Source organism: Chaetura pelagica, unplaced genomic scaffold (assembly GCF_000747805.2).
Source record: "Chaetura pelagica isolate M959 unplaced genomic scaffold, ChaPel_1.0 scaffold142, whole genome shotgun sequence".
Lineage (NCBI taxonomy): Eukaryota > Metazoa > Chordata > Aves > Apodiformes > Apodidae > Chaetura > Chaetura pelagica.
Genome location: NW_009952973.1, coordinates 10,664,127 through 10,674,813, shown reverse-complemented (window position 1 = coordinate 10,674,813; position 10,687 = coordinate 10,664,127). Strand labels below are relative to the sequence as shown.

Here is a 10,687-nt window from a genome sequence, read left to right as displayed (position 1 = left end):
GCAGCAGTGGTCAGGCATCTTGGAAAATTTTGCCTAAGGTCCAGCCTTATGTAGTGTCCTATGTTCAAGGCCTTCAGGCCCAGTTTATTCAAGTCATGTCACAAGGCATGCTCTGAGTCTTACAAAACAGCACCATAAACTAAGTCCTAGAGAGCAGAAGATTAAGAGTTGAAGAGGAGCATGTGGAGACTATATTTTCTTGTATATTGTTTCCATTTTCTTTTTGTTCTTATGTTGTCACTGTTGTAGGTTTAGATCTTTTAGATCACTATGGTGTAGATGTTTAATTTTTTTTTCTGCAGCTGGACTCTTGGTAGTCTCATATTAAGGTTTTGAGGGCTGCTTCTTACAACGTTTTATTTTTTGTAGAGACAAGTTTTGCTTCCCTCTCTCCTTCCCCAAAAAAGGCTTTAATAAAGTAATGGTTGGTTCTGTGCAGAGGAGGTTATTTAATACGTGGAAGTCGTGATGGTTGTCAGTAAATTTACACCTTCCCAGTCAGAAAAAAACTTTGTTTCTCAGTTAGAAACACTAATCAGATATTTTAAAAAACCCCAGTATTTAGAAAAGTTATGCTTTATATTCTTTTGAAGATATTTCTGTTATGACTTCATTTCATCTATGAGTTATAGTTTACTTTTTTTGTCCACTGATATAGCCCTTCTTCATGATGTCTATCTTTAAAATATTCTTTAAAGCAGTAGTGGAGCTTGTTCTCACTGGTGACATCTAATTATCTGTGTTGATTGCAGCTTGGAGAGTATTACATATGGGGGGTTCTGAGCTGGATGCTGTTGAGAAAGGCTGTGGTCAGTGTGAGATTGACCAATGTGACGGGAGTGTGGGATATGGAGGAAGCCCAGATGAAAGTGGAGAAACAACACTGGACGCAATGATTATGGATGGGTAAGAAAACTACGTGGAGAGAATGATCCCTGTCATTTTAGCACACTTTAATGTAAGGGTTGTTACAGAGATTTTGTTGGGTTTAGGGCTGACTGTGGGACAAGTTATATATGTTAACTGTGAGAACTAGGAAAGGTACCTATGTTATGGAAGAGTAGCTAAGCATGTTTGTTGTTGTATCTTTACATGAAGTGCAGTAATCCAGCTCTAGATTGCAGTTGCAAAGCAGGTGATTTGTAGCATTGTAAGCTTTTGCTTTACATTCATTCCATAAATTTTTCATTTCTGGAGAAATTGTTTTCTGTACTTTCTTTACCATTTAAAGCTGTCCTAATTAAAAAGTAATTGCAAGTGTGTGGTTCATGTTATGAGGTTTTGTAACAAAATTGTTCCTCTACTGGAAATATTGCTGTAGGTGGAATTGTTATTACTTGAACAACATCCCCATGCCTGTGAAAGGAAACTATACATGTGTGAAGCTTTTCCCTACTAGTATGATGCTATCTGTCTCTGGCATAGAACAATTAAAGCAATATGTTAACAAGCTTTCTAATTTAGATGAGAACAGATTTTGTCTAATAAAATGTACAATTATTGTTGTATTTTTAGTAAGTTTTCAATATTTCTTGTTTCCAGCAACACTATGGAGGTTGGAGCAGTTGCAGATCTCAGACGTGTAAAAAATGCAATTGGTGTAGCACGAAAGGTCATGGAATACACTAAGCATACATTATTAGTGGGAGAATCAGGTAATATTCCTTCAAGTGTTTCCAAGTCATGTCCTCTTCGTTAAAACACCTTCTGTTAAAATTGCAATGTTTTAAGCTTGGTAATATAAGTGGAAGGATTCCCTGACAATCAAATGAATCTAGGAAAATAATTCAGAAATGCATTTCTCAGAAGGTCTGAAAAGAGAGATACCTTTGCAGATTTTATTTCTTTTAAGCAGTTGGCTATGAGTAGGTTGCAAATGGCTTTGGTAAGAGATTTTACAGGTGATGCTGAAAAAAAAATTGGTCACATTTAAATGGAAGAGGAAGAATCCAGAGAGTAGCGGTCAATGGCTTGATGTCCAGATGGAAGATGGTGACCAATGGTGTCCCTCAGGGGCCTATACTGGGACCAGTGTTGTTGAATATCTTCATTAATAATATTGGTTGTGGCATTGAGAACACCCTCAGCAAGTATGGCCAAGGGCACGAGCTGAGTGGTGCGGTTGATACACCAGAGGGATGGGATGCCATCCGGAAGGACCTGGACAAGCTGGAGAAGTGAGCCCAGGCAAACCTCATGAGTTTCAAAAGTGCGGGATCCTGCACCTGGGCTGGGGCAACCAGACATACAAATACAGGCTGGGGGAAGACATGCTAGAGAAGAGGCTTGATGGGGCTTTGGGCAGTCTTGTGTAGTGTGAGATGTCCCTGCTTATTGTAGGGAGGTTGGACTAGATGACCTTTAGAGGTACCTTCCAAGTGAAGACATTCTGTGATTCTATGATGATTCTATAAAATGCTCATAATACTCCTTTCCCCATCATTGATAATTATGAAAATATTTTTAACTTTTGATTGGTAGAATAAGCAGAAAAGGTAGGGAAGGAAAGAAATGGGAGAATTAAAGTGTTGATTCACAATACAATTTCTAGCCTAAGAAGATAGCTTTTTTCATAATGGAGTCCTGTGGGCAAGGCAGTTATGCTGAGTCCTTGCTGAGTCAGTGAGAACTTCCTCAGAACAAGCTGTCTAGCAGTAGTGGATAAAGAAAGACAGGAAAGCTGAAGACATATTTGAGTAAAAATTGGAGATGGTGATAGATGTTATGAATAAATCAAAGCAGTGAAGGAATGTGTTTTCTGTGCAAGTAGGAACTTGGATATTGGAAACTATAGTTGTCTTTACCAGGTGAAGACTGATAAAAAGAAAACAGAGCTATAGCTTCAGGAGATTATATTTGAACCTTCAAGTCAGCATGTAAGAAAAAACATAGTTTATTTTCTAAATAAAAATATTTACACCAGAAAAGCTAGGTAGAATAGTAAAACCTTTTAATATAAATGTGTATAGTCTCTGCAGGCTTTTTTATTCAAGATGCAAAATTGCTGGGTTTATTATTTATTGCACTAAATTGAAAATTGCAGACTAAAATGCACTTTTATTTTGATATTTTAGTGATATGATCCAGAAAAGTCTGCCTGTCTCCTAAAATTCTGTTTCTATAAGTGGTTGATGCTAGAGATGAAGAGGTGAACTGTAGAACACCTTAGTTTTGTTTAGTTGATCATTTTTAGATGTGTAAGCAGTACGTTGTTCCTGGCAGTAAAAATTTTAATGGAAGTAAAAATTCTCATTTTCAGTGTTAAAAACATTGATGGAATCTGTTAAGAGTGTCATGGCACCTGAACGGTCTTCATGGTTCTCTTTAATTTGAGTAAGAAATTGAAGTTTAAGTATTTTGAAACCTTTGGTACATAGAGAACTTAAGGAAGAGTTCCTTAGTGGAGTGACAGAATGATTGAGGTTGGCAGGGCCTTGAGTTTTTCTGGTTCAACCCCCTGCTTGTGTAGGGCCTCCTAGAGCTGGTTGTCCAGGATCATGTCCAGATGGCTTATGAATATCTCTAAGGAAGGAGGCTGAAAAGGGCTGGACTGTGTCTTCTTTATACCCTCCCTTCAGATGTTCTAACACTGACGAGATCCCCCAGAGCCTTGTCTTCTCCAGGCTGAACAGTCCCATAGTCCCAGCTTTCCCAGCCATTTCTCGTAACAGAGGTGCTCCTGTCCCTTAATCATCTTTGTAGCCCTTTGCTGGACTTCCAGTGTGTCCCTGTGTCTTTTGTACTGGGGAGCCCAGAATTGAACACAGTACTCCAGGTGTGGCCTCTCCAGTGCTGAGTAGAGGGGAAGGATCATCTCCCTCAACCTGCTTGCAGCACCTGTCCTAATCCTGGAGTGTAACCTACACTCTTACCTGCTTTTGCTGCAAGGGCATATTGCTGGCTGACATTCAGCTTGCTGCCCCTCAGAACCGCGTCCTTTCCAGACAAGCTGCTTTACGACGGGGTGGCCGCAGCAGGTACTGGTGCATGAGGTTGTTTCCCCCCAGGTGCAGAACTTTGCATTTCTTTGTCTAACTGCATGAGGTTCGGATCAGTCCATTTTTCCAGCCTGTCGAGATCACTTTGAATGCCAGCATAATGCCACTCCTCCTAGTTTTATATCATCTGCAAAATTTGCTGAGGATACCTACATTCTCTCTTATCATCCAGATCATTAATGAAGATATTGAACAGTATATTGACCCCAGTGGTACACTGCTTGTTACTGGCTTGAACTAAACTTCATACCATTGGTCACCACTCACTGAGCTCAGCCCTTCAGCTAGTTTACAGTCCACATCACTGTTTGTCCAGCCAAAAATTCATCATCTTCTCTAAGGATCCTAAGGGAGACAATGTCAAAAGTCTTATGGTAGTCAAGGTAGACAATATCTGCTTCTCTCTCCTCATCTGCCAAGTCAGTTGGCTCATCATAGATGGTTAGCAGGCTGCTCAAGGATGGCTTCCTTTTTTGAAGCCATGCTGAATACTCCATCCTTCCTGGGGTTCATGAGCTTGGAAATGGTTTCCAGGACTAGTTGTTCCATTATCTTCTCAGTAAGTGAAAATTTACTAAATTGCATTATTTGAAAAAAAAAAACTAAAACCAACCAGAAAAAAGACAACCAAAAAAAATCCAAACCAAAACAAAAAAGCACAACAAAAAAAAACACCAAATACCATGCAAAAAGAGGCTTTGGAAATAATTCACATTGGGGAAATGAAGAAGCCATTGTATCATACTGCATGAGGAAGGTGATTGTGTGACTAGTTTTTAGCTAATTGAGCTATGGTTAAAGTTTAAGCTATATTGAGCTCTGAAGAGGATGACGGTGGTAATAAGACCTATCTCAAACAAAAGATGTCACAGTTCAAACCTGATGTCTTCTTTTACTCTGGCAGATAGAAGCCAGAATAAAAACAAAGCTGGTGTGTTTTTACAGCTAAGTTTTATAATGACAGTGGTCTACATAAAAATGAGTTGGTATTGCTTTTGTTGAACAGCTAACCACACTGATGACTTATTGCAGTGTTAAAAGAGCTACTTCCTGCCTTCACTGCCTGATTTCTTTAGGTTAGGTCATAGAAAACTGGCAATAAAGGCCACATACACCAATGTAGAACTGCAGCTGGTGAGGGACATTGAGTGCAGAGCGATTACAAGTGAGAGAGAAAAAGAATGATTTTGGTTATCATCTGCCAAGAAGTTTTCAGGTTTGTGTCCAATAGATAGGAAAGCTTCATAATCGCAGTGTGTCTGACCTTTTTCCTTTTTGTCCTTGCAATACTTAGACCGATAGTCCAAGAAAAAAGTTCAGAGAGTAAAAATAACTAACTCTGCTTCCTGGAATAGAAAAAAGGCTTCAAAAGTCATGAAAGAATGACTGACAAACGTGCACAAGCACAATTTAACCTTAATAAAAACCCCAAAGCTGTTTGTTCTAGAAATGGGAAAATAAACGTGTGTAATTGAAGCTGTCACTTTTCTTTTGCTCTTAATGCAAAGAGACTTTAATTGTATTAGTTTGTTAGAAAAAATGGAAAAACTATCCAGAAATAATTGAAGGCTTTTCTTAATTCTTGGTCTGGAGAAGCTTGTTCAGCTGTGTTATTATAGTGACATTATTATCAAGGATTGGTAACTGAAATTGTTCAAGCATCTGAACTGGCAACAGTATCTGCTACTATGTCGTATCAAAGGTATCTACAACTAAAAGATGAAAGAACAGTAAATCTTTTTTTCTTTTCCCTCTCCCTAACTATAAAAGCCATTTTGAGAAGTGCAGCATTCTTTCATTGCTTGTGTTGGTATTTCCTTTGCTCCCTTGACATGTCCTATATTCATTTTTGAAAAGGAAGCAGTCACTTTTAAAGCTTCAAGAAAGAGGTTTAATAAGATGTAAACTGGGGAATTGATTTATGCAAGTATGATTGTTTTACGGACAAATGCTGCTTTTTTATTTATGTTTCATAAAATACTAGCTTTTTAAGGAAAATATACTATTATTTATATAATTTATTTAAATATTTCCATGACATGCACAGCCCAGGCCACTGTTGCTGCAGGTTGTGTCTAGTTGCTTAACACAGTTGAATTTGTTTCTTTTTCAATGGTAAAACTTAGATGTGTAACATGGTTATAGTGAATTGAGAAAATTTGATACTGCCAATGTAGGGAGAGTTTGTTACTGCAGTTGTACATCACTATAATGACTGATACTGCTCCACAAAGACGTGTTTCTCATCTCCATAGAGAAAGTAAAAATTCTTGATTTCTAGATAACATTACATGAATGCATTATTGTAAAATATATAAAAATGTGAATAAATTAATGCTTTTTGTTTTGTTGTTGCTTTTCAAGCCTCCCTGTTTGCTGTAAGAATGGGGTTTCCATATGAAGATTTAACTACCCAAAAATCTCTTTTGATGTATTCAAATTGGCTTAATCAAAGCTGTCAGCCAAACTATTGGAAGGTACAGTACAGTGCTGGTGGTGAAGGGGAGGGATTAGAAAGCCAGTAATGTAGCTTGACTTCTTCCTTTCAGCTTACATTGAAGCTGTCTTTTACAAGCGAAGTATAATTTAAAAAAAATGTTTTTCTTATTAAGCAGAACAAACTTGGAATAACCAAGCATTTGGTAGACACAGGATGTGTCTAACTCCTATTTCTTGGATCTTGCTGGTTTTGACCTTGCTGCAGTACTGTTTTGGTGTGAGAATTAATTTTTTTTTTTAGCTTTAAATTTGGACAGGACTTCTCAAACTAAATAAAGCAGTGCATCTATTTTTTTATGTATAAATTTAATTTATACATGTATAAATTTCTGACAGAAATTTTTACAGTAGCAATTAACATCCTCAAGTAGCAGAATTCAGTTATGCAGATCTGTGAACACATCAAATTAGTGTGGCTGTCCATTAAACGTGCCTGTTGTGGTGAGGTTGGTTTGTTGCTTGGGGTTTTTTTTTCTTTTTCTTGGGATTGATGTTTGCAGATTTCTACATGTTTGTACACTATCTTCATTATTTCTTGGTTATGAAACACTGCTGTTGTTTAACCATTTGTGGGAAAACCATTTTAATTCAGTACATGTTCTGGTTTTCAGTTAGGAAAATATTTTTACTATATTACTGATTTGATAATACTAACCTGACATTAGTAGAGCAAGCTCAGTTAATCTGGTTGCTTTTTTATCTTAACAAATATTCTTCATTTTTCTGAAGATTGAGTTTGGTTTTTTTACCAGTGAATTGAGCAAAGAAGAATTTTAATTTGAAAACATAACTTTCAAGTAGGAAAAACTTTTTTGCTATACAATAATGTACCATATAATACCAGAAGTCAATCTTTGTTCTTTAAGCAAAAAAACTTGTTGGATTACAGTACAGCTGTGTAATTTAAGTATTGGGAATCTGATACGTGTGTAGTAAATTGTAGGTATTGATTGTAGTATTTTTAAATTTATCTGCAATTAATTGTAATGTGACATTCATGCAAATCACAAAATAATTACAGAATGTGGTACCAGACTCTGCAAAATCCTGTGGACCATACAAACGGCCTGAAAAAGTAGTTTTCAAAGAAAAACAGACCCTCTCACGAAGAAGTGTTCATGATCATGACACTATCGGTAAACAACTTTTGAAAACTCTCATGCTGATTTATTTTTTCTCATTCCCTTATGTATTAAATGTTTGAAGAAAAGTATTTCATATAGGCATTATTTCCTGTTTACAGTGGGTCCAAGATTCTGTTCTTATGCGTTAGCCTGGAGTACCTATAAGTAGGATTTCGTTTTTGGGGTTGTTTTTTCTCCAGTGCACTAGCTGCACAACCACTTCCTTCATTTTTTCCCCTTTATTTTTATCTTTATTATGGTTAACTTAGGTCAAGTGTCCCCTGTAGCTCTCAAACCAACTTAAAAGTCTTTGCTGTGGTGGAAGAAATGGGTAAACAGGTAGTCCTGTTGTCAACCAAAAGTAATGTTTGTCAAGCAGTCCTTGAACTTACAAATTAAAGCTTATTTTCATGTTACTTCTATTCTGGCTTTAGACTAAATCAATACATTTTTACAGAAACTACTATGCTTAAAACAGATTAGCAGTAGTAGTCCCAAAAACTTCTAAGTTTACTGATTGAGGACTGTTAATTGCTAAGCATATAAGCTGATTAATTAGCCAATCAGACAGAGGACTGGAGTGGTTAAAAGAGTTATGTCTTTCAAATCTTTATACTGTCTAGTCTTGAAACTTGCACTTTTTTGTTTAGTTTTGAGTTTTCTCTGTTCAGCAATTCAGAACTTTCTGCTTGACAGTATTTGCAATACCAAGAATTAAGAAGTTGTTTCAAGTGTGAATCTGTCTTCTTTTCTTCCAGTCCACCCGACTAATAACCTAATAATGTTCTACAGAAGTCAGGCAACCTACCAAATTCTTAAATTGCTAGGTAGCTTTCTTTACTGGGATATACAGTCTTTAGTATGCTAGAAAACTCAGAAATTGTGGAGTGTCAGGATTAGAGTGGAATCTGCTAAATACAATTCAGGAATTGATGTATCATTAAGTAGTCCTAAGCTGTTTTATAGTAAATGATGGCACTCTGCATTTGTACTTCCAGTTCTCCCACTCTGTTGTTTTATATATGAAATACCTCTGTGGCTAACACATTATGAGAAGAGTCTTAATATGAGAAAGCATTTGGGAAGTTGATAGGAACTGATGACCTTTTAGTCTCTTTGCAGAGGTAAATGCTGGTCATAGAGTCAGTGCCTCTATGCTTTTAGCTTCTCCTGGTCAGGAAGCATTTCTATGAGAAGGAGGTACTGCTTAGTGAGGTCGGAGAATAAGAATTCTGTTCTGAATTCTGCTTCTTGGCTCTTGCTTTGCAGTGGAGCTTGATGCCAACAGCAATTCCTGCCCTATCTTTAATGAGGTGAAGGCTTGCTCTGTGGAGAAGCAGCTGATCCCAAATCCTTTTCAAAGTGGTAATCTAAGCTTCTCTAATATAAGACAGTGGTTTCCTTATCAGCACAAAATGAGTAAGTGATAGGCTCATCCATACATTTGATCCCGTCATGTAATTTTTGTTACTTTGGTAGGCAGTATTTCACCTTCTGCCAAATATAAACTCAACCTTCTGACTTTTATTTCTTTTTGTCACCTCCTTCGAGCACCACTTAAAATTTCCAGATAGTGCTTTTCTGATGGTACTGGTACAGGATGTGGTGACACCAGGTACTTGGTCTCTACAGATTAACACAGGTGCATATCAGGAGATGTGGGCAGTATGACACTGAGCAGTATGGCACTCACTGGTTTAGATTTCTTTTTAAGCTCATGTAATACATCCAAAAAGTTACCAAATGTGTTTTTAAAAGAACTTGGGTTTTTTTAAGAGTCTTACTTTTTTGTATTTCAGGATTTCATTAATTTCAATAGTTTGGGTATGTGGCTTTGTTTGATAACCATAGTGCCAACTTAATACATTTCTTAAGAGTGTTTTTTAATATGTTTCATCCCTGTTGAGAATTTTAGGTATGGTTGTAATCGGTGGGAGTGGAACTGTTGCTTCTGGGACATCCACTAATGGTGCTGTACACAAAATTCCAGGGTTAGTATCTCTGGTTTTATTAAAAATGTTTTTTCCCACCTCATTTCCTCTCCTAAGCTTATCCTAAAGGCTGTAAGATTTATTTATTTTTTTTCCTACACAGTTAGGAATCATGTCTGTCAACTGAGTCAGGCAACTTCCGGATTTAGCAACAAGTTATTGAGTATACAGATGTCCCCAGCTGCTTACTGTTGCCCACTGATTAAACCTTACTGCCCTAACTGCAGTCGGTATCATAACAAAAATTTGTGCATTGCAGGTGGATTAAGCCTCAGGTCAGTCATGTTATCACTTTCATCAATAGTTTTAAGAAAAGTGAAGTGAACCTCTGTACTTGTTTTGTCCTCCTGTGTGTTTAATGCTAACCCAACTGGAGGTAGTAAGGTGACTAAGTTAATAGTATGCCAGTATCAGGCCAAGAGCTATTACATTAACATAATCCCACTGGAATTAGTAAATTACAGTTTTCTATAGTTTCCAGTTGTTTCTTTTTTTCCATTGTTCTCTACAGCCGTGTAGGAGATTCTCCAATAGCTGGCGCAGGATCCTATGCAGATAGTACAGCTGGAGCAGCTGCAGCTACTGGGGATGGTGACATCATGATGCGCTTCTTACCCAGGTTTGTCCTTAGGGTAGACTTTGCTAAATTTCTCTAACAAAATGTGCACTTAGCAAATAAAGTAATTAAAAAGACAGGAAGGAATGAAAGGGGAAAGAAGAGTAGCAGAATCAAGTCATACTTAGTCTGTCTTAAAAGGAGTGACTTCCTAAATATCTTGATGACAGATCCCTTAAGTACTGGCAAGCTATGAATAAACAGGCAGCAGGTATTGAGTATGTTCCCAACTGGCATATTTTTTAACAGAACTGATTACCTTTCTCTTCCAAAGTATTTTGCTGTGTGGGAGATAAGTGTTATAAATACTAGATAGGATGTCGGGTGAGTACCAAATGACTCAGGATGGTGGGGGTGTGTCACTGTAACAATCCTGTGTAATTGCATCTGATTTGAAACTGGAAGGAGTGTTTCAGTGTTGTCGTCATGGTTGCATAACATGGATAAAATATAGCTGTT

General features: G+C 37.3%; 1 protein-coding gene across 1 annotated transcript in view; it reads left to right on the top strand.

Moving 5' to 3' along the window:
• Positions 1-468: 468 nt before the first annotated feature.
• The window catches only part of AGA (aspartylglucosaminidase), a 12,884-nt gene continuing 2,665 nt past the window's right edge, over positions 469-10,687 (top strand). The window contains exons 1-7 of the mRNA XM_009996010.1: positions 469-478; positions 753-906; positions 1,543-1,655; positions 6,363-6,475; positions 7,519-7,633; positions 9,537-9,612; positions 10,124-10,231. Of these exons, the coding sequence (XP_009994312.1) occupies positions 469-478; positions 753-906; positions 1,543-1,655; positions 6,363-6,475; positions 7,519-7,633; positions 9,537-9,612; positions 10,124-10,231 (689 nt within the window). The remainder of the gene's footprint in view (positions 479-752; positions 907-1,542; positions 1,656-6,362; positions 6,476-7,518; positions 7,634-9,536; positions 9,613-10,123; positions 10,232-10,687) is intronic.